Genomic DNA, 23,929 nt, shown 5'->3' with positions numbered 1-23,929 from the left:
TATAACCAAAAGCGACTTGAGGCGACTTAAGGCAGCTTAAGGTCCCCGAGTAGGCCTGGGTATGGTGATAGCATGGGCTGAACCGTTTAACTTCCATGAATGACCAAAACAGGATTTCTCCTTACAATACCAATACAAGAAGACAAGTGATGAGCATAAAGAAAAATGTTAAGTAGGGGATTATTAGTTGATCCAATACTAAATTCTCTCAACTAACATCACGACAATTATTTGACAGACAGTATAGAGAATTACTAATGAGTTTCGGGAGTAAGTTAATCTAGAAGTGAAGGTCTTTTGGATACCTTTACATCTCCAATTAGAAAAAAAGGGTTGTTCAGACTGCATATAGCTACTGCTACCACGTTCCACATATTTATGAGTACCCTTTTCCACAGGAGAAAGCTGATTCAAAAATATAGTGACTAATTGACACTCAACCTCTAATTAGGAGGGATCACATAATCGTATTGACGATAATGATAATAATGACGATAATGATAATAATGATGATAATAATAATAATAATAACAATAATAATAATAATAAGCACAGACGTACTGCGAAAGATGCAGAGGGCAGTGCTCTCGGGCACGCTGAATATTGCCCGGACTTTCAAGGTGGCAGTTTGAATTCCTGTTAGAAGGAGGACCGTAGACACAACGGAAAAGCTTTTTAGGATTAGTTAATGTACATTTATTTTTTTACTCCATGGCTCACAGGTTACGGTTTTCGCCCTGTGCTGCCTGATTAGAATGTAGCATTCAGTTGATTTCTCTGCGACATAATATTAGTAACGCATAGTAATAGTTATGATAAACCAAGAGGCTAGTTCAGGAACCTCACTGTTCCTCTATCGGCCACGAGTGCCCAAAATCTCAAAATCGGCCACTAGTTGCCAAAATACCAAATCATGCATTAGTAGCCAAAATCCCAAAACGGCGATTAGTGGCCAAAATCCCAAATCGGCCATTAGCGGCTAAAATCCCAAAACGGCTACTAGTAGGTGGCCAAAAACCCAAATCGGCCACCATTAGCCAAAATCCGAAAACAGGTACTAGTGACCAAAAGCCCAAATCGTTCACTAGTGGCCAAAAACCCGGAACGGCCACTAGAGGCCAAAATTCCAAATCGGCCACTAGTGGCAAAAATCCCAAATTGGCCACTAGCATCCAAAATTCCATATAGCCACCAGTGTCATAAATCGGAAATCGGTCGCTAGTGTCCAAAGTTGGAAATCAGCCACTAGTGTCCAAACTCCGAAATAGGCCACTTGTGTCCAAAATCTATACGCCCACTAGTGTCCTAAATCCAAAATTGGACACTGGTGTCCAAAATCGGAAATCGGCCAGTGGTATCCAAAATCGGAAATCGGCCACTAGTGTCCACAATCGAAAATTGGCTACCAGGGCCCAAAATTGGAAAACGGCTAGTTGTGTCCATAATCGAAAATAGGTCTGTTGATTGCAAATAATTTTTTTATTTCATTGTAAAATTCTTCATTTCTGTGAGACTTTTTTTTCTCATACAACAAGGCTCACAGTTCCTTTCTGATTTTTCACAGTTCCCTTCTGATTTTTTCACAGTTCCCTTTTGATTTTTCACAGTTCGCAGTTCTGATTTTTCACAGTTCCATTCTGATTTTTCACAGTTCCCTTCTGACTTTTCACAGTTCCCTTCTGATTCTCCGAACAGTTTCAAAAGGTCAGAACAATTCTGATCTTTTGGAACAAAAGCTCCGCCCTTGGTACTTCATCCGTCACATCCGGGCTTCTAAGTCTAAAAAAGCGGGAGTTTTCGAAGTAAACATGGCAGCAATCTTTTAGACGTGCAGTTAACAGTGTTCTAGAAGTAAGAAAATGCCGCTACAAGTTTACTCACCGTGTATGAATGCGAATAGTGTTGTACAGGATGACCAGTTGGAATTGATCTCGAGCTATTTTAAACAGGGATACAGCAACTTGGAAATCCTGGAATTTTTAAAACTACACGGAATAACGATAAGTATATCAACGCTGAAAAGACGAGTTCGAACCGTAGGCTTGTCAAGACGTCCCATGAATATACCTCTTGATGAGCTTAAGAGTATCATAGAGAGAGAGCTCGGTGGCAGTGGCTGCTTCGTGGGCTACCGCAAGATATGGGCCAGACTGAGGAAGAAAGGATTCTTGGTGAAGAGAATAACAGTCATAAAACTTCTAAGAGAGCTGGATCCGGAGGGAGTTGAGAGCAGAAAAAAGAAGAGACTTCGCCGAAGAACATACCATGCAAAAGGGCCCAACTTTGTCTGGCACATCGATGGCTATGACAAACTGAAACCTTATGGATTTTGTGTGCATGGAGCCATCGATGGATTTTCAAGGAGGCTAATTTGGCTCGAGGTTGGTCCCACAAATAACAACCCTGAAGTTATCACTAAATTTTACCTTGATGCTGTAAAACAAGTCGGTGGTTTATCAAGAAAAGTGAGATCAGATGACGGAACTGAGAAGAGCATAGTTGCTGCAGTACATATATTTCTGAGGTCAAGCCACAGTGACGAGGATGCAGGTCTTGGGTGTTTTCTCACTGGCAGGTCTACAGCAAATCAGAGAATTGAAGCCTATTGGTCCCATCTAGCTAAGGATGGTCCTGGTTGGTGGATTAACTTTTTAAAGATCTACGTGACTTGGGTCTATTTATTGACTCAGATCCAGTTCATGTTGACTGCATTCGATTTTGCTTCATGCCTATTCTAAAGAATGAGCTATATCAAGTGGCAGAGTTGTGGAATCAACACAGAATATCGTCAAGCAAATTTGGAAACAGCAGTGGTCCACGGGGACGACCTGATTGCATGTTTTTTCTACCTCCCCTGTACAGTACAGATGACTACAAAACGGATGTAGACGAGGATGACGTTCAGGAGTTCTATGATCACTCCACAATGTGCCCACCTGACTACAGTGACGATTTTAAGGAATTTGCTCTACCTGTTATGAATGAACATCACCTTCCAGAGCCACACTATGTTAGCTCAGCTCTTGATCTGCATATGGAACTCCTCAAAGAGGTGGAAACGTTAACATAATTTTTTTCAAAGCATATCCTTCGAACGTGTTCTTCCAGTTTTATAACCAACAACACGAGCTTTTGGCATATTTCAAATTGCACCTGTATGTATAAAATTGATTTTCTTTATCCCAACTCTCTCACTGAGAATGTAGAATCCTTAATGAGATAGCTTAGAAGGTAAGACAAGGCAACATTGAAAATTCAACATCTTCCATCTTGAGCTGCAGGGATGGTGTTTGATACGCTTTTTTAGTTTGAGACCAAGATGTGTTTACTGCCATGGTTTTCACAAAAACAACAAGAAAATCAATAAAATCATCTTCTAGCAGATTGCCTTTTCGCCCACCCTGTAATAAGCACTGGGGTGAAATGAGGACCTAATTCTATCTAATAGTAACTATTTTATTGCGCAAATGACAATTGTGTTTTTGTCTACACAGAAATAACTGCTTACAACTCTACATGTAAGCAACTCTAAATTTTATGAACCAAAAAGACTTAATAAGTACAGAACTGGAGTGTTGTGCAAACTGAAACTGACAAAAGCTGTAACTTAAACACTTCTTATGACAACAACTCAAAGTAAATTTTGACCAAACGTTCAGTCTGCTCCTTTCCTTAGCCTGAAATCTGAAGTCACCTCTTCCAATGATCTCTTATAACCTAACCTTGAATCAGAACTTTATACCTGAAATACAACAGACTAACACAACATTCTACCCAGCTTGAAAACATGGCAGTCACAGACCTCTGGTTCTGAGGCTCGTTAGTTAAAACTACAACAGTGATTACAGTCGAGAACAGAAAAAAGGAATTTCTAGTTCATTTCAGACATCAATTTTGTGCTTTCAAATTTAGTAGCCTGTTATTTACAGGGCATGATTCAACCCTTCGACAGGTACTTTGTAACAGAAAAACACTGATCAAAAACCTAGGCCAATAAAGTTTCTTTCATATAATATCCATTTCCCAGTTGTCTCGATTAATAATGTTTGTAAAGTCTTCCCTTAATTCCACATAGTTAGTTTATGTGGATGGAATTTCTTAAAGGGGTCCACAGGTGTGGGCAATGGGTCTTGCACTCAAACCCTCACACTTAATGAAAGTAACCTCTATCTTCTTGTAAATCATAACATCCAGAGCTGTAATGTAAATCGCAAAAACTGCAGGAGTTTTGGCATCTCCAGACCTCTTACAAATCGCTGCAAAAATTTAAATGCATCTCTCTCCCTTTCATTTTGTGGATTAGAGGTGAGAGAAGAGAGCACTTTTTTTGTTGTAGGTTTAAGACTATCATAGAAGCCCTTGACGGCTGAAATAGTTTGGAACTGGAGATACTGCTTTAACTGCTGTACAAAAGGTTGCAAAGATGAAATTATGAGATGTGGTTTCTGAACTAGTTCCTGCTTGGAAATTTCAAGAATGACTTGGCTGAGGTTTTCAGTGGTAACCACCCTTCTACACTTGAATCTTTCAAGAAAATCAGTAAATTCATCTTAATCATCTGGAAGCTGATTCTTTCTTATAATATCTACAATAAACTCTTCCTCTACTGGGGATAGGTATTTTGTGAATGAATCAACAAACATGGAATCTGGAACTTGGTTGCCAAAGAGGCAGTAGCATAAAAAAGCCTTTGACAAAAAGGTGGGGAAATAGGAGACAGACAAAAACCCTTTAACTAAAATTCTCCCCACAGCCTCCCACTCCTCAACAAAGTGGTCATGTCTAACAAGGGAACCCTTTCTCTCTCTCCTATAATCATGGAAATAGAAAATTCACTCCAGAATAAAGTATACACTTCACAAATTACCCCAACACTTACACCCTGTTCAAACTGACCCTTTCCATTAATCAACTTAAAATCAATATTACAGTTCATTACACTTGGGTCTTTAAAATGTTCAATCAGTTCAGTTCTTGTGCAGGATCGGTGAACTGAGAGAACTCTCTCTGGAAGATTTCCTGATGAAGTGGGACATGGACGATTTTGCTCCATAGGGCCTTGATCAAGATTGCAATTCTCTTCATTTGTTAGCCTTGGGTAACTGGTTTCATCAGCCACGTTGCTATGCAATCCTTCTGCCTCTATCTCAGCCACACTATTCAAAAGTACTGCTACTCGTCTAGAACTTATTTCATCCATAGTTAGTGGGACTGGTGTTTCTGTAGTATATGGACTCCCCCCATCAGCGATCCTAGAAAGCTCATATTCTCTGTTCTGCTCACATCGAACGCATTCTTCACCTTCCAAATACGTAAAGCTACATACTGAACAAACAACACGCTTACCAGAATCTGATGCTACCTGACAAGCATTCAGGTTGGCCGGCCGTTCAACAGTTTCCTGATCTCCTTTAAGTTGTGAAAAGAATGTGTCTTGGTGCTGTGATCTTAGATAGAGGTAAGTTTTCGACAGATAGAGCCCATATGCATTTTCCTTTAAATAGCTTTCAATGGTTCCTTCACCAGGAAATCGAATAATGACCATTTGGGTTGTGTCGCAGATATCTAGGAGCTTATCATTAACAGCCCCAGCAAAAGCACTTCTCCCGTCGGGGAAAAACAAAACAGTGGCTTTTTGCTTCAGTTCCTCGACTGTGGGTTGTTCCGACGCAGTATAAGTAAGCAACGAACCGGTTTCCGCCACCGTTCATCTGACGAACTGGAACAAAACTCTCTGCCTGCTCGTCGTAATGAATCCAGCGAACTTGTATTCGATGTTCTTTATCGGTCTTCCTTTTCTTCCCTCTTGACTGACCCCTGATGCGGCAGAGCAATCCAGACAATCGATTTGCCGTTGGTTGGTTTGCTTCACAGGACGCTGCTTTAGAACTCGTAGAGGCAGATTCAACGCGTTCGTTGTTCAAACAACAAACATATGAAATACATATATATGAACTGCGGTTATGAAGCGTATATGTGCACGATCCTTCGCAATAAAGCACTATTTACTGCGAAGGATCGTGCACATATACGCTTCATAACCGCAGTTCATATATATGTATTTCATATGTTTGTTGTTTGATTTATTATCTACGGGTTTATGTCGAATTAGTTTGATGGCCTGCTCCCAGTTGGCTTGTTAGCTCAATTGGTAGAGCGCTGCACTAGTATCGCAGAGGTCAGTGGTTCGAATCCCGTACAGGCCTGAATTTTTTTTAGGTCTGATTTTCACTATTGCTTAAATAGTGCTTTACTGCGAAGGATCGTGCACATATACGCGTCATAACCGCAGTTCATATATATGTATTTCATATGTTTGTTGTTGGATTTATCATCTACGGGTTTATGTCGGATTAGTTTGATGGCCTGCTCCCAGTTGGCTTGTTAGCTCAATTGGTAGAGCGCTGCACTAGTATCGCAGAGGTCAGTGGTTCGAATCCCGTACAGGCCTGAACTTTTTTCATGTCTGATTTTCACTATTGCTTAAATAGTGCTTTACTGCGAAGGATCGTGCACATATACGCGTTCGTTGTTGTTCTGACCCTGACGTCTTATTTCCTCCCGTACAGTCTGCCTTATTATAGCATTCATCGTTTAAAACGCCACGCACTGCCCACAAGACTAACGAGTGAACGTCATTACCGCCTTCTAAAATGGCGGGAGAAGACTCACATGCGTCAGTTCCGTTATGTTGAGTTCCGGTCTCTTTCGTCCAACCGAAAATCAGAACTGCGAACCGAGTAAAAGCAGAACTGCGCACTGTGTAAAATCAGAAGGGAACTGTGAAAGATCAGAACTGCGCTCTATGAAAAATCAGAAGGGAATTGTGAAAAATTAGAAGGGAACTGTGAAAAATTAGAAGGGAACTGTGAAAAATTAGAAGGGAACTGTGAAAAATTAGAAGGGAACTGTGAAAAATTAGAAGGGAACTGTGAAAAATTAGAAGGGAACTGTGAAAAGTTAGAAGGGAACTGTGAGCCTTCTGGGCCATCGTAGCATTCCGCATTGTAAACTATTCCGTCATTCCGCCATTCCATGTTCTATGTATGCGGTTGGACGTCATGTCCCGTAAAAACTATCCATGCAAGAGTTTGAATAAAGAATGTGACGAGGGTTAAGAAATGTGTCTTATTACGTACAAGCGTCTTTGTTTTCAATTAATTTGCAAAACGATTGTTTGTAGAATAAGCAATTACAGTGCTGACGTAGTCTCTCTCGCAGCCGTTGTTTTGGATGTCACGCAACGCTCCCCCAAAAGAACGGCTGCTAGCTGACAACCGAACTACATTCCTTTATCCGAATTCTATCCTGTCATCAGTCTACGTCACTACGGAGTCACATGAGATGCGCGCGCATGCTGCTGGTCAGTGCTCGCTTGCTGGTTTAGATCTTCAAACCTTTTTTTTTTTTCTGCTTCGTAATCCAAGGAAAATATCCGCAATCCTGCGATCCTTTGGAATCCTTTCTACAAAAATTCCAAGTTTAAGGTAGGTGGAAGTCCATGATTTTATTTTTCCACAAATTTCAGCGAAAACATCAGGATGGGCGATTTAAATAATGCCGCTCCCGAAATGGATGAATCGCACGAGGACACCTCACGAAGCTCACAGAGCGCTGAGGAGGGCAGCCTTAACAAGGCTATTTTCTCAATTAACGAAAATATGGCTAAGATGGCAGCCATTTTGAGAACATGTGCGACACTAAAGGGCCACCGGCCAGGAAACGAAGGGCTAGAGGTGAAGACAGCTTGTCAGCCTCTGACCCAGAGTGAGAGGAGGAGGCTGAGCCCTCAACCTCTCCTCACATGGATGATAATGTTAGCTTGTATGCTAGCGATGAATTGGAGAACGACGATGCCGTCAAAGTGCTCACCGAGCGTAATAAAAACCCTAAAAAGGTCACCGACCAAAAAAGTAGCAAAGGAAAGATGCTCAACTCATTGGCTGTTGCCTGTGACACTGAAGACGCCACCGGCGATGATTTGGATGAGGATGTGACAACTCTTGTCAAAAAGCGACGGGGTAAGAAATCAAATCCTGATAAATCAAGACAATTGTTGAAAAACACAAACGTCCGGCAAATTGCCCTAAACTCAAACAGATAAAGGTCAATCAGGAGATATGGGCACAATTAAATGCCCGCCAGCGGAAAGCTGATTTACAAATTGCCAATCTTCAGCAGCTTGTCAATAAGACAGCTATTATCAATTTACAAACCCTTCAGTGGATTACTGTAAATGCTGAAAATACACCAGAGCTTCTAAATAATCTGGCGAATACCATTGCAATGTTGGGTCATGTACAGACCCAGATGTCTCAGTTAAGACGAGAACAAATTAAACTTGCACTAAGCTACGAGTATAAGTCAATATGCTTATCTGAAGTACCTGCTACTTCACAACAACTCTTTGGGGACGAATTGTCCAAGCATCTAAAGGATGCAAGGGAAACTAGTAATCTGAGGAAGGCTATAAAACCCAAAAATACTGCAAGCAACCGACCCAATCGAAATATGCCAGAAAAGACTCCTTTTTTAGGGGGAAAGCCACCTTTCAAAAACCGGGGCAATCAAGGCAAACAACAGCCACCAAGTAGTCAAAAAATTGAGAGAAATCCAAAACTCGGTAAATATGCTTACACAAATTTTGCCACTCTTATTGAATTACCTTCACAGCCGATGTACCAATTTTACAGCTGGGCAGGTGAAATTACACTACTCAGCTTGAACAAAGCTACTAGTGACAAGGATATCTTATCTGATGTCCTCGGGGTAAGCATCCAATGTGATGACACTCCAGTGCAACATAAACTCCCTATAAACAAGCATAATGAGAATGATACTAAAAACATCAATCTGGAAGTTCAAAAATTGCTTATGAAAGGTGTAATTGAAGAGGCTAGCTATGATCCAGAACAAATAATCTCCACTATCTTTCTAACACCTAAAGAAAGATGGGACTCATAGACTTATTTTAAACTTGAAAAAGTTTAATGAATTTGTTACTAACTATCATTTCAAAATGGATTCTTTTGGCACCATAACAAAATTGGTTACCCAAAATTGCTACGTGGCATGCATAGACATGACGGATGCCTATTACTCTATACCAATCAAGCAATCAGACTGAAATTTTCACTGGTAAAATAAGACCTACCAGTTTTGCTGTCTGCCAAATGGGTTAGCTTGTGCCCCCCGGAAGTTTACTAAAATACCTAAGCCAGTGCTTGCCCACCTGCATACTAAAGGGCACATATCAGTTGCTCACTTGGATGATGTTTACCTCCAAGCGCAGACATATGATCAAATGTATTTTGAATGTCACAGAGACTATGCAGATTCTTGAGCAGCTTGGCTTCATTGTACACCCTGAGAAGTCTCTTTTGATCCCTTCCCAAGAGATAGTGGTCCTTGGTTTTCTTATAAACTCAGTGACAATGACTATCAGGCTTACCAATGAGAAGGCAAAAGGAATATGCAATGCGTGCAAGGATGTGCAGCATGGCAAAATTACCATCAGAGAAGTAGCCAGAGTACTTGGTAAACTTGTATCAAATTTCCCAGGGGTCATGCATGGTCCTTTATGCTACAGACAACTCGAAGCTGACAAAACTGCAGCTCTTAAAAGAAATAAAGGCAATTTTGACTCCTATATGACATTGTCACATGGAGCCCTTCAGGAGCTACAATTGGTGGGTTAGAAATGTTGAAAATTCCTTCAATGTAATTTACCATCCTAAACCTGAGCTCCTTATAACCACAGATGCCTCACTCTTGGTGTGAGGTGCTCATTGTGGGGAGATTTCAACTGGAGGAAACCGGTTTTTCTCTGAACCCCAGAATCATATTAATCAGTTGAAATGCATGCTATTCTACTGGCTCTGAAAACCTTTGCAAAAGAAAAGAAAAACTTCCATGTCAGAATAATGTGTGATAATACAACAGCAGCCAGTGTATTAAATCATATGGGTTCTAGCCATTCGCATAGCTGTAATCTGATAGCAAAAGAAATTTGGGAATGATGTATGGACAGTGGAGTCTGGCTGAGTGTTGCCCATATACCAGGAAAGCATAACTTGGTTGCTGATTTTGAATCCAGGAGAAATGAGAGAGAGTCAGAGTGGATGCTAGACAAAGATGCCTTGCTTCATGCCCTAGAAAAATTAACATTCATGCCAGAAATTGACTTATTCGCTTCTCGCATCAATAATCAGTTTCCAAGTTATGTTTCCTACAAACCAGATCCAACTGCTAGTGCGATAGATGCATTCTCATTGGATTGGTCTGTGTTGAAATTATATGCATTTCCCCCCTTTAGTGTTATTCCAGCCTGCCTAAGCAAAATGGTATCAGATCAGGCAACAGGAATTGTTGTTCTCCCAGAATTGCCAACTCAGAGTTGGTTTCCCAAAGTTCTGCACATGATGGTCAAGGAGAGAGTGCTGATGAAAGCCAGAAAGGATCTTCAGTTTCTACCGAGCCACCCATCCGAAGTACATCCCCTGTGGGAAAAAACTCAGTCTGATGGTATGTCTATTATCAGGGAAACCCTAAATCACATTGGGCTGTCTCCCAGTGCACAAAAAGGGGTAATGGCATCATGGAGGCCTGGTACTTCTAAACAGTATGATTCATACCTCAGAAAGCGGTCTTGCTATTGCAAGGATAATGGCATTAACAGATGTCATCCGACCATTACCCAGGCAATTGAATTTTTAGTATCTCTATACTCTTCAGGACTTGGCTATAGAAATGTAAATTCGGCACGCTCAGCACTCTCAGCGTTGATAATCATGGATGGTGGGAGTAAATTTGGGGAGCATCCCTTAGTTTGTCATTGTTTCAAAAGGGATTTATGAACTTAGGCCTGCATTGCCTAGACTCGGCGAGATTTGGGACGTTAATATTTTCTGGACTACCTCAGGACCGTGAAGTTGGCCCAGGAGTTATCGTTAAAGGACCTTTCGTTAAAATTGACAATGTTATTACATCTAATAACTGGCCAACGAGGCCAGACGTTTCATCTATTTGACATAATCATATACAAGCAGTTGGGGACATGTATAGGTTTAACTTCATGGACAAACTGAAGCAATCAAGGCCAGGAAAGCACCTGGAGCCTATCGAACTTTTAGCCTTTAAAGAGGACAAAAAACTTTGTGTAATGGAGCATCTGACTGAATACCTTAGTAGGTCCAAGCCACTAAGGAAGGAGCATTCCCAGTTGCTCTTAACCTACATCAAGCCTCATGATCCTGTTTCGCGAGACACTGTATCTAGATGGACAAAGGCAGTTATGAAATCGGCAGGAATTGACATCACTGCCTATTCTGCACACAGTACACATCTGTAGCCCCCTTTCGACAATAAATGCCGTTATTGTTGTTGAACAATGTCTGATTTTGTTGATAACTCATGGCACAGGACTTTGAAGTCTCATGTGACTCCGTAGTGACGTAGACTGATGACAGGATAGAATTACAAAATTAAACGAGACTTACCTGTAAGTTGAAGTTTGATTGGGATTCTATCCTGTCATCAGTCTGGAACGAAGGAGTCACATCCCAACCCACCCACCCTTCTCCTTCGTTCCTTATCCTGTGCCATTCACGTTGAAGACTGACCAGCCGCATGCGCGCGCATCTCATGTGACTCCTTCGTTCCGGACTGATGACAGGATAGAATCCCAATCAAACTTCAACTTACAGGTAAGTCTCGTTTAATTTTGTAATTAGCCTCCCCAATTCGGGGAGCGTTGCGTGACATCCAAAAAAAAAACGGCTGCGAGGGAGACTAGTGCTGACGTGGAACTAAAATCAATTTTAACACGTACCCCGAAACAAGCCGTTATACCAGATGTGGCGTTTACAGCTTCAAACTAATTCAAAACAGCTGATTTTGTAAAGAAAAAACCGGCTAACAACTTGAAAATTATGCTTCATTGCTGTGTAATGTAAGGAACCCATGCTGAAATTAAGATGACAGTTTGTTTTTCAGAGTTCGTGCGCTGTCGCGAGTACTCGGTCTTAGCCTTCGTTCTAAACTTATTTCCTCGTTATGAACATTTCGGATCTTTTATTTTCAGTCACACCTATTTCACTACTGAATCGTTGATTATGGATGCACATCTATCATTCTTCAGTTTGGTAAGAAGCTTCATTACGATCATCAGATGTCAAAAAAAAAAAAAATTGACAGCTCTGCTTTCGCATTTCATGTGTCGTGAAGTGTGGCGCCACTACGCATGCGATTGTTGTAACCAAAGAGATAATGATAAAACAAGGAACTCATTAAACACAATGAAGATGCCAAATTTAAAACTAAGAGTACCATAACCCGAGAGCTCATATGTCGATTAGAGATTCTCTGTAGTTCAGTTGTTCGTATAGCTAACGTGTTCATCTTAATCTGTTCCGACAATCTTAGGTAATTTTATGAACGCTTGGAAGACCACAGAGAACTCACTAACTCAAGTAAATTGATCTCTCGTAAAGTTCATGCACAGATCCGGTTTCAAAATGTACTCTCTTAAATTTTGTCTGTGTGTTAGCATTCAGATTTAGCTTATAATATCTAAAAGTATTCATTTTAATGATCTCAAAGATTCACCGAATACAACGACAGCGTCGCTTCAGTTGTTCAACTCTGTCTTGTAAACATTTCTTGGCCTCGCAGTGAGTTCGTCTACTCTTTCCACGTGTATTTATTTCTTGCGCACGTGTTGAAGAGATCAGGGTCCAAGTTTTGATGCACAAAAAATAAACAAAAGGGAGCTTGTTTCAACTTTCTTTTGAAATCCAAGGTAAGTAACCTGAACCAAGGAAACAATCGCTAGCCATTACGCATAAAAAAGATTATCGCTTCCGGGTTATAATTTTCAAAGAAAGGAATGTTTTAGTCAAACATCTTATATGAGTTTGTGATTCTCTCTTGCATAATCCTACCGAACAATACATATTTTTAATAAACAAATACACAAAACTCAGAAAAACACCTAGCTGGCGAAAATCATCGGACATAAGTTCGATAGAAAATCGTTAAGTCATGCGACTTTCAAGACGAGGTAATTTCTGCTTTTAAAGAAGGTTGTATGCCGGCTTTTTTCTCACCCGGAAAACCAGCCCTGTTAACTTAACAACTGTCCGGTTTCAGGAAAAGTGTTCTATCGTATTGCAGAAACTACATGGCTAAGGTCTTATACAAAGTATGGCAAGGAAATGTTTGGTCGCGTGACTGACATAGCGAGGGATATTTTTGGTGATTTGCCGATGCGCTTTTTAAAGTAAAAAGAAAAGATTCGCAGAAACGGAGTTCGCGCTTGTGTCCAATCGAAAATGGTGTCCCTTGCTTGATCATTCGCCTTTCCGAAGACATTCCAGCTTTTTAGCTTTCACTGAATTATTTTCAAGATGTTAAATCGACAAAATGGGTAATGCAGCTCGGGAGAGAAATCATGCATTTTCGTCGATATTTCTAAAGGAATATTGGTTAAATCATGAAGATATCTAAGTTCAGACTTACCGCTTCTCTTAAGTCACCAGGACTGATGAGTGAAGCCGATATATTTTTCGGTGTGATATCCTAGCGCTTGCACAGTCAGTGTAATGAATAACTCGCCCCTGACCTCAGTTTATCAAGCCTTAATGTTTCTATGACAAATTAACAAAGGGGCGGATTAGAGAATGCAAAATATGCTAAATCATCATAGGTTAAGTTCACTTATAATGCAGAAGCGGTTGTCGAATATGTTCCCCTCTAAAGCTTTTACGAGTTCGCAGTATGTTTTTGACTTAGGTTGTAAAAGGCATAGGATTAGATAAAGGTGAAATTGGAGCACCTCATCTTTCTATGGCGCGCCGAAGCGGACAAAAATACTTGTGTATGGATATTAGCGCTATTAAAAACAGGATCTTTGGATAATGCAATTCAAGACTTTTTATTGGCTTCGCCATTATGGTCTATGAGCCATAATCTAATATCCGTACATTGTAACATCCGGTTTTACAAAGTAAAGTGGGGAAGATTTGTCTAATATCTTGAGGGGTGTTTTTTTTTTTTTTTTTTTTAATAAAACAATTATTCCACTCGCGCTTGTTGGATATGGCATGATTATAGCCAACTCAGCGCTACGCGCCTCGTTGGCTATCTATCATCTCATATCCAACGCGCGCTCGTAGATTTCAGGAGTGATTCATAATGGTAATTGAACTGAGTGGAGTGCAATTTGGGCTGAAATCATACGAGTGATTTCAAAATCGAACGAGCGCTGCGCGCTCGTTCGATTTGAAATCACAAGTATGATTTCAGACCAAAATTGCACGACACGAGGTTTAATTACCACTTTATTACATCTATTTTGAAATCGCCCAAATACAGAACTTGGTCAATTCAAATATTTTATTGATGCAGTACTGAAAAAAGATGCGATTTAGAGCAAAAAATGGTGCAATTTGGGAATAAATCGCACCAATTAGAGCCAATCAGATTACAGGGACCCCCAGTGATTTCAAAATGGATGTAATAAATCGTTTTATTGCTGCGACAGTCCTGTTTCGTATGGTCTAACGTTGACCACACTCATCACAGGGAGCCCACACAAGCGGCATGTTTGGTCGTTTCGAAATATAAAGAAATGTATGGGAGAATATTGAAGAGTCGTAATATCGTAAACTTATATCAAGGAATGTCTATGTTAAGGCTCAAAATAAATGTAAACCTACCTGGTCTCCTTCTTATACAGTAAAGTAACAGTCAACGCAAAATCTACCAAATCGCTCAAATTCGCCATTTAGAACCACAGAAACGACAATACACAGCAAGTGAGGTTGGGTTTACATTTATTTTGAGCCTTAACATAGACATTCCTTGATATAAGTTTACGATATTACGATTCTTCAATATCCTCCCATACATTTCTTTATATTTCGAACAAACGACCAGACACGCCGCTTGTGTGGGCTCCCTGTGCACTCATCAGGCAACATCAACGAATGACTGTTACATTTGAATGCTGGCAATTAAATTCAAAGACATGGTTGCTATGGTGCTTTCTATTTTTTTGCGGGCGCTAAATAAAGGTTTTTAAGTACATATCTATTCCTGTGGGGGCACGAGGATGCTAATTCATTCACAGGTGGCCCAAGCTCTCTTTGAGAACCACACAAGGAACACAATTTGCATATTTATAAGGATTTGTATTTTCTAGAGAACCAGGATTAAAAAAAAAACCGCTTAAATCTAGTGAAATCGGTAAAATAACGACACCAGGAGCAAACAACACACGTATGGAATAAGGTAAGCCATTTTTATTCAATATTTTCACTATTAAATATCTCTATGGATATCTTGTAGAAAATCCCATGCAAATCCTTGTAAATATGCAAATTGTGTTCCTTGTGTGGTTCTCAAAGAGAGCTTGGGCCGCCCGTGCTCCGACGTAGGATTCTGTTGTTGTGTCGGTTGTTACGATTGCTTGGTAAACAACGTTCGTTTGAAGGCATTTTCCTTCAATGGGGCATTGTTCTTTAGTACGGCAGTTACATTCCTTGCTGGGTTGTTGCGTTGGGGTCAAACATGAAATCCATCATCGCGTCGCATAACAAAACACTTCTTTCAGCTCACATCCCGACCCCAACGCAACAACCCAGCAACTTATCATCGCACTCGTCATTGGAATTTGGCGCGAAAAAAGCAACTAATCAGCATGCGCCCTGCTACAAAGCAGCTGACCACAGACAGTGGGCGCCCTTAAAGTATTATTTTTCACCGCGAACTACCGCGAACAAGTCTTATCTGCAACAAGTCTTATATTTTTCAAAACAAGTCTCATATTTCCGCAACAAGTCTTGTATTTTACAAAACAAGTTTATATTTCGGCGACAAGTCGTATATTTTACAAAACAACCATACACAAGTATTTTTGTCCGCTTCGGCGCGCCATATCTTTCTGACGAGTTATAAAGAAACACGTAACTTGAGATTCTAGTACGGGGCCCAGTTGGTCAAAGGCCGATTAGCTCTAACCCAGGGTTAAATTTTAATCCAGGTTTCTAAATTTCTCTAATCAAAAGCCATTTTGGGATAATTTTTCCTAGCTAACAAATGGTAAACACCACAGCGTACACTATTGAGTTATGAAATAATTTGGATATATCAACAAAGTTGAAATGGTAAATTGGCCACCGTAATGATTACAAAAGCTGACGTTTCGAGCGTTAGCCCTTCGTCGGAGCGAAGGGCTAACGCTCGAAACGCTTCGCTCCGACGAAGGGCTAACACTCGAAACGTCAGCTTTTGTAATCATTACGGTGGCCAATTTACCATTTCAACTTTGTTGATATATCCAAATTATTTCGTTACTCCCACCGACGCAGCCCCAAACAGTTTCTTTCGAAACTATCAGCCACTATTGAGTTATGGATGCACGCGGGAGGTTACTAAGCACGAAAGAAGCGTAAGAATCGCTCGAGGCGATAGCCGAGAGCGACTCTAGCTTCTTGAGTGCTTAGCAAACCTCCCAAGTGCATCCATAACTCAATAGTGTACGCTGTGGTGTTTACCATTTGTTTTATAACATAACATTGATACATTGTAGCTAAAGAGTTCCCGTTTATTTAACAAATCTTACGTGACCAGAAAAAACAAGCGCGCGCGGAAAAATAGTCTTTGCATTTGCTCACGTCAGCAGCCATGGGCAAATGGGGGACGCTAAATTGACCAATCAGAGCGCGCGCTTTACTTTGGTTATGTTATAATTTTTTTTAGGACATTCCATCATCAAATTGTAGACAAATGAAATTAAGCTGAATTTTCTTTCAGAGCTTTCAGATCTGAAATCACATTTCACACTGACCCTGGGTTATCTTAACACAGCTTTGAACAACCCGGCCCGGGTCTTTATTCAAATACTTTTGGCGGTTAGAAACACAGAAGAACTCATTCTGTTATGGTGCTTTCATGCGAAATTATCTCTGACGCACGGAAACAAGACAATTGTTAACTGCATCTTAATTTAAGCAGAAAAGGAAAAAACTAAAAATATTCTGTAAAGAACAAGAGGATCATTTGCGTAAGCATCTTTTTCACAAAATTTGTGGGACACAAAAATTGTTTTATATCAACCATGAACGCTCCTTCGAAGACGGGCAGGTTACCAAGTTGACACAACGTGTTGGAAAGACGTTGAAAACAGTAAGGTAGTTTGTGTGATCTTAGAATTAAAATGGGTCGTAGGAGATCCAAGCGAAAGCCAGCTCCTAAGAGAAGACAGGATCCACTGGAAAAGCAGTTCAACTGTCCATTTTGTAATCACGAGAAGTCTTGCGAAGTAAGAATGTAAGTTTGGTGTGCTTACTGAACACGGTACTCAACATTGAGTGCTATGTTCAACATCCATTTTGAGTTCTTTTAAAGGAACGTTCTTTGTCATTGTTAGTGTTTTTGTGGCTTTTTGTCAATTTTTTTGCTAAAGAGTAGCCTGCACTGATATTTTCGGTATAATTTGAAGATGAGAACTTCGTGCTGACTGCAGAGAAGTGCGTCAACAAGTTTTTAATTTTTTGAATCCGTGTTGTATGAACAGATCCTTCACTGCATGGTTATTTCCATTCTACTATCAGATTTCGTTTATAGATTTTAGGATTTGGAACTTTCGGAGTTCAAATTCTGATGAGAAACTCTGGCATTTGAACACCTTCATACCTCCCAACTCTCCCGGTTTTCGCAGGAGTCTCCAAGTTTTTCATCAATCTCCTGCTCTCCTGGTTAGAGCACCAAATCTCCTGAGAAATACCTACCGTGGCTTTTTTCAATTTTTTTTTCAAAAACTTAGTTGTTTTCAAGATGTCAGAAAGGATTTAGTGCTCTTATTTAGGCTGTTCTCGATTGGAAAAAGTAAAACAGAGCAATCAAATTGATATACATTTAATGAGTATTGTAATTGGTCAGAAATCAACCAACCAAATGGCAGGTAAATGCTATTCTAATCGAGAGTTGTGAGGAACATTGGGAAGGCGTTCAGATGATTTTCGGAGAGTATTTGAACATGTCTAAAATGAAATTCTTACAGTGCAAAAATTTCTAGACGTCTCCAGATTTTTTTACTCTGGAGGTTGACAGGTATGCACCTTAGTGAGGAGTACTAATATTTCCTTAATATTTCTTCTCTTGTTTCCCAGTCAATGGTTTAGTTAATTATGTTACAAGTGTGTTAAAGGTTTTTTTTTGTGTGTGTGTGTTTCTTTTAGGGATCGGGTTAGGAATACTGGACATATATCCTGTCGAGTTTGTTTGGAAGACTTTCAGACATCCATTACTTGTATCCTTGTCATACATAATTACGGTAACATTTATAAAACAGAACCATTTTGAAATAGGTTGTGGTTTGTCACCATGGTAAATAACACTTTTAAAAGAAAGAAGTATAAATTCTTTGTCTCACAGTGTGATTACTTGAGATGTAGATGAGACATTTCAACTGCATACTGCTAGTCTTCTTCAGACAATAAAGAACACCCGCAGAAGGTAATGGAAAGGTCACAATCTCAGGGCTTGACACTAATGGTAGCCAACTAGCCACAGACTAGTAGAAATGCAGTTTTGGTTAGTGGTTTTCGATTTCTACGAGCCAATTTGGCTAGTAAACAAACTGAAATTGTTGTGACATGTAAGTTGTCGCCAGCCACTTGGCTAGTAAGTTGAAAAGTTAGTGTCGAGCCCTGCAATATCTATCCAAAGTGACCACATTGTGAGAAAAATGATCAGACAGTGCTTCTTTTTTGAAACAGAACCATCATAGCCAAGTGTTAGGGAAAAAAAAATCAAATGAGAGGAACTTGCTTGAGCACAGCCCATCGTTGGAAATGTATAGCAGAGAGTCAAGAGAAGTGTTTTTTGAGACCAGGCCCTGGTTGTTCAAAGGGCGGATAACGCTAACCAACAGATAAATCATTATCCAGCAGATTAGTGTTACCAAAACATACAGCGCTATCCACCGGATAGAGATTTATCCAGTGTATAGCATTACCCAGCCTTCAAACAACCAGGGCCTGGAGACTAAAAAGGTTACCCACCTCCATTGAAGGGAGTTACTGGTCTTGGTATCTTGGCCCAGAGGTTTTCTCCTCAGCAAAGATTCTGCTGTATTAGTTTTAAATTTAATTATTTAAGAATGAGCTATTTTACAAGGCAAAAATATGTTTTTAAGTAAAAACCATTGAAATGTTTTTGAAACTAGGTCATCGTCTTAGTGTCAGACCTAGTGTTGAGAATGTTTGGTTTTTAATTTTTAAATATATTTTCGTAAATATCTCATTAATCTAAAGTGAACTTTATGAACATTTAATTACTTGTTTTAATTATTTGTACTGTGACTTCCAATGATTTCCAAATCACACAGATCGCCTTTCCTTAATGACTTTAAGATCTTTCGGAACCAGTTGATGTATACAGTGACTGGATCGATGCATGTGAAAGTGCCAACCAGTAGACATGTATCACAACCATTGGTGCAATCAATTTGAACTTCTTACATGTCATCCTGTGGTTTGTGAGGTGAAGGAGTTGATCAGAACGCAGGAAGAAACTGGACCTTATTGGATAAAGTGGAAAAATGGATGCGTGTCAAGTCATAACGAGAAAGCAGTCTGAATATGTGTATTATACTTTGCTTGAAATAACTTTATCAAATTAAACTTCTCTGTAAATATTGTACAAAGTTCCAAAATTCTTGTTGGTCCTTTTCATATGGAAACATCACTGTAACTGAGAATACAGCAAAATGTAATTTGTTGTTGATAGTAATCTGCAATTATTTTGTGTTTGTTTTACTACTCTCTGACCAGTCCAGAAAACTCACTCCATTATTTAGGTCAGTCAGTCTGTAAAAAAGTGACAAAAATCACAACCACAAAACCATCATGTCAGAGCTCCTTTTTTCGGAGAATAAAATTTATCAATTTTGCTTTAAGTGATTCTGTGAATTCAGTAGTAATTTAAGTTTTTGCTTTGTTAAGTTCAGAAAAAAAAGTGACAAAAATCACAACCATAAAACCATTATGTCAAAGCTCCTTTTTTCTGAGAATGAAATGTATCAGTTTTGCTTCAAGTGATTCTGTGAATTCAGTAGTAATTTAAGTTTTTTCTTTGTTAAGTTCAGAAAAAAAAGTGACAAAAATCACAACCATAAAACCATTATGTCAAAGCTCCTTTTTTCTGAGAATGAAATGTATCAGTTTTGCTTCAAGTGATTCTGTGAATTCAGTAGTAATTTAAGTTTTTGCTGTGTTAAGTTCAGAAAAAAAAAGTGACAAAAATCACAACCACAAAACTATCATGTCAAAGCTCCTTTTTGTGGAGAATAAAAATAATGTATCAATTTTGCTTTAAGTTATTCTGTGAATTCAGTAGTAATTTAAGTTTTTGCTTTGTTAAGTTCAGAAAAAAAAAATAGCAGGATTTCTAATTCATATCAGGCCTCCTTTGAGCTCTCTGTCAATACAGAGGATTATAAAAGTGGGTGGTTGAGAAAGAAAGGATTATTGGGAAAAATTGCATGGGAGAGAAATTGGTGCTTCCCATACCTTGCTGCTTTTCACCCTCCAGCCTTTTAACTAGTCACTGATTAACAGCCTGACTAGGTTGAAGCAGATTTGATTTTCTCACTTGACCAACAGAAAGAGAAGGTGGAAATTGCTACAATCTGTAAATCTCAAAAATGAGAGTAAAGGTGGTTTGGCCAGCTAAAACTTTGGCAACAATGTTCAGTTACTAATGGGCTGAGGATTAATGAGTTGAAGAAAAATCTTGCTTGATCGGGAGTTATTACTGGATGTAGAATTGCTACCTGGCTTAGTTAGCCCTTTCACTCTCAAGAGTGACCAACAAAGAATTTCTCCTCACAATTTCCTTACATTTTTTCAGCAGAAAGGTAACAAGAAGAAATAAAAATATCAACAAGGATAAAATGCGTGAAACTCAGATCTAAAATCATAAGTAGCATATGGGGAATGCGACAGCTAATTGATATCTATATCTTGGGTGTGCTCACATATTTTCATCTCTACCTTCTTTTCTTTTCCTTGTCCAAACAGTTATCTCCCACCTCACCCCAAAGTATAAGGTTTCGTAAACACGTGACCTTGATCAACGTGGAAATATAAAAGAAGTCGAATTACCGGTGATAAATACATTGCGAATATCTTCGGTCGCAGAAAGAATTCTAGTGAAAATTTGCCCGTAATGGAGGCGGCTTCGGATGGAGCACCTAGCTCCCCGACCACTCCAGAAGCTGCTGTTGTTGATGTGAAGAGTTTCACAAGTTATCTTCGTCGAATTGTACCGCTCCTTCTCGAAGGCGACCCTGAAGTACCTCTCGAGCTCGACACAGCTCTTAAAGATGCCTTACATGTCGACTACATCAGGAAATTTCTCTCTGATGCCCAAACGAGAAGTCTTCTTGTTCAGCGAACACCACTGAAAGACGAAGAAGAAAACGATGAGACCTCGTCCACCGAAAGCGGCGCAGAAAACGAGCGTGAAAAAGCGATTTATTCGCTAGACTTGGATGTCCATTACACAGCTCCAAAGCTTACGAGTGTGGCCTTTATCAAACGAGGGGCGATTGTTGATGCCGACAAGAAGATCACAACACAGATTCGTGTGATAAATCTAAACGAAGGCTCGCCTTACGAGACTCTTCATTCGTATATCAGCAATGCTGTGGCGCCATATTTCAAGTCATTTGTCAGAAAATCTGGAAAGGCGGACAGGTATAGCAAAGCTTAAATTTTAGCTTTTGTGATCTTTATTTTAATCGGATGCATTATTTCGTGTGTAATAATGATAAAGAATATTACCGAAAAATACATTTTTTCTGGGATCGCGGCTTTTGTGAATTTGGGTGTGTTGAAGAACAGTGTTTACTAGTTAATATGCAAATTTATTTGAAATGTCTACATATTCACTTTAATGTCTGGCATGGGCAAAGAAAATCAATTTAAGTTTTTTGCCGTTTTTCACAGGCTTAAATAAACCCTTTTCAAATTTTTGACTTGCTGTCTCTGATCTGTGAACTTATCTTGAGAAAAATTGCAAGATCCGAATATACGAATCATAGTACATACAATGTGGATTAATATTGCTCTCCTGTGGTAACTCAGAGAACAACATTCATAAAAAGATTCTGTAGTACCCAAAACAGTTTTTACTTTCACTTCCACAAGTGGCCAAAGAGGACTTCATCTTACAATCTCAATTAATACCAATCAGTGAAGTGTATCATGTAGGGCTATAGTGTTTGTATCAGCACTAAATTCTCTGAGCTAAAGTCATTGGTAATGTACAACTTACAGTATGATAAATTGATATGTAGATCTTGGCTGTGTTGGCACTAACTTAACTAAGTATAACCCCACTTTCTCAGAAATTCCTGTTTTTTCTATCTTTTTCGAAATTTAGACTTTTGGTTAACCTTCCCTTTCCTTCTGTTCTGGAACTACACAAATGACTAAGTTAACATGTACGATATTGGATAAAGCCATATTGATATATGTAGATGCAGGTTGTGGGGTATAGGGGTTTGATCATGACAAGTGCATGATTTCTATTTAAAAATAGTTAACTCATTACCTTCCAGAAATGATTAATTTTTAACTTCTTCCTTTAAAATCCATACATTATCCAGCAAATAGATGATGAGAATACTCAAATGTATCTGGTAGAAGTTGTCACCTTGATCTAATGCCAAATTCTCGTAACTTTATACAAGGAAATGTGTAACAGCTAGAGAGAAGAATTTAGAATCAGTTCTTGGGAGTTTAGGATTAACCTCAAGTGCTTGATGATGATGCAAAATTTCTAAGAGCTACTATGAGCTGTCTAGTGATTAAACAGACAGTCCCTCTGAATCAAGCAGCCTTTCTCTAAAGGAATGAATTATCCTGTATTCTCAACATCTTTAAATGTCAGCCTTGATACTTTCTCACAGGGATGGAGATAAAATGGTTCCTTCTGTGGAGAAGAAAATTGCTGAGTTGGAAATGGGGCTGCTTCATCTGCAGCAGAATATTGATATCCCAGAGATCTCTTTGGCCATTCACCCTGTGGTGACTGCAATGGTGAAGAAGTGTGCAGAAGAAGGAAGAAGGCCTAAAGTACAAGATTTTGGTGACAAAGTTGAGGATTCAACTTTCTTGAATCAGCTTCAGAACGGTGTCAACAGATGGATTAGAGAAATTCAAAAGGTTTGGAATGACAAGTATTGCTAATAATGTTTTGGTGCTGTGATGTTTTATTTATATGCGAGTTGATTTAATTAAACACTGGTTTTAATACATACATACATTCGTTAGTTGACCACTCGCCATGGGGGCTTTTCAGGGCCAATTCCCACCCATCCCACCCCAGGGGAGGACATCCACTACACAGTAATCTCGTGCGTGGGAAATAAATGTCTCCTTCCCCAAACCCTGCAGGAGATGGGGCCTACGGTTTATTCGTCCTTATCCAAGAAGACTAGAATATCTATCCACTTTTTGATTATAGAAAGGTAGCAAATTCTCCTCACTTATTTTAAGACCATGAGTATCGGTCTGGCCGGGGCTCGAACCCTTGACCTCCCGCACAACACAATTCGGCACCCTAACCAACCAATTGAGCTAACCAGGAGGTGGTTAATGGGTATCATAGGAGACTCAGTGTTCTGGAACTGCATGGACAGTATTTGGTCCAATTTAATTGACAAGCTTAAACCAAAAGCAGGTCTTATAGTGGTGAAGCATGCATTTTCATGAGCAAGACACGTCACCCTCAGAGTGTTTTTCACTCTCCTGAATCATAGAAGGTTGTCAAGAAAATCTAAGAGAACTTTAGTGATACTTTGTGATGGAATGGCAACCATCCTTGTAGTCAGGGTTGTTATTAGAAGCCAATTGGT

At 39.6% G+C, this 23,929-nt stretch overlaps 4 protein-coding genes, 1 long non-coding RNA gene and 1 pseudogene across 12 annotated transcripts in view; 4 read left to right on the top strand and 2 right to left on the bottom strand.

Annotated features, from left to right (window-relative positions):
- LOC111323087 (patched domain-containing protein 3) overlaps positions 1-13,670 on the bottom strand; it is a 29,195-nt gene extending 15,525 nt beyond the window's left edge. For 3 of the 5 annotated variants that reach the window (XM_088738356.1, XM_088738358.1, XM_088738359.1), the window contains exon 1: positions 8,666-8,806. The gene's annotated coding sequence lies outside the window, so the exon portion shown is untranslated. Of the gene's footprint in view, positions 1-8,665; positions 8,807-12,606; positions 12,809-13,518 lie in introns of those variants that run through there. The other 2 variants (XM_088738357.1, XM_022926374.2) reach the window with 2 other exon arrangements.
- LOC148719698 (uncharacterized) lies at positions 1,441-3,077 on the top strand (annotated as a pseudogene).
- LOC148719697 (uncharacterized) lies at positions 3,107-5,981 on the bottom strand. The gene has a single exon (XM_088739875.1). The coding sequence runs from the start codon at positions 5,543-5,545 to the stop codon at positions 4,736-4,738; it is 810 nt and encodes a 269-aa protein (XP_088596001.1). The 5' UTR covers positions 5,546-5,981; the 3' UTR covers positions 3,107-4,735.
- On the top strand, positions 6,078-11,390 carry LOC148719696 (uncharacterized). 3 transcript variants are annotated; one of them, XR_015993147.1, is made up of 3 exons: positions 6,078-8,021; positions 9,590-9,689; positions 10,316-11,390. It is a non-coding gene; the product is annotated as an uncharacterized LOC148719696 (long non-coding RNA). The 3 variants fall into 3 exon arrangements; XR_015993146.1 differs by having other exon boundaries at positions 9,590-11,390; XR_015993148.1 differs by lacking the exons at positions 9,590-9,689; positions 10,316-11,390 and adding an exon at positions 8,674-8,769.
- A 3,132-nt stretch (positions 13,671-16,802) lies between the features above and the next one.
- Positions 16,803-20,371, top strand: LOC111323134 (transcription elongation factor 1 homolog). Its single transcript, XM_022926431.2, has 3 exons — positions 16,803-17,331; positions 18,243-18,313; positions 19,419-20,371. Exons 1-3 carry the CDS (start codon positions 17,219-17,221, stop codon positions 19,481-19,483), a joined length of 249 nt encoding a protein of 82 aa, XP_022782166.1. The 5' UTR covers positions 16,803-17,218; the 3' UTR covers positions 19,484-20,371.
- A 768-nt stretch (positions 20,372-21,139) lies between these two features.
- Positions 21,140-23,929, top strand: part of LOC111323089 (cytoplasmic dynein 1 heavy chain 1) — a 58,151-nt gene continuing 55,361 nt past the window's right edge. The window contains exons 1-2 of one of the 2 annotated variants that reach the window (XM_088737909.1): positions 21,140-21,764; positions 22,982-23,237. In XM_088737909.1, the coding sequence (XP_088594035.1) occupies positions 21,235-21,764; positions 22,982-23,237 (786 nt within the window). In that variant the 5' untranslated portion in view covers positions 21,140-21,234. The remainder of the gene's footprint in view (positions 21,765-22,981; positions 23,238-23,929) is intronic. The other variant, XM_022926376.2, reaches the window with a different exon arrangement.

The sequence above is a fragment of the Stylophora pistillata genome, chromosome 11, assembly GCF_964205215.1.
Source record: "Stylophora pistillata chromosome 11, jaStyPist1.2, whole genome shotgun sequence".
Lineage (NCBI taxonomy): Eukaryota > Metazoa > Cnidaria > Anthozoa > Scleractinia > Pocilloporidae > Stylophora > Stylophora pistillata.
The sequence above is the reverse complement of the archived record's forward strand: the minus strand, read 5'-3'. Positions and strand labels throughout refer to the sequence as shown.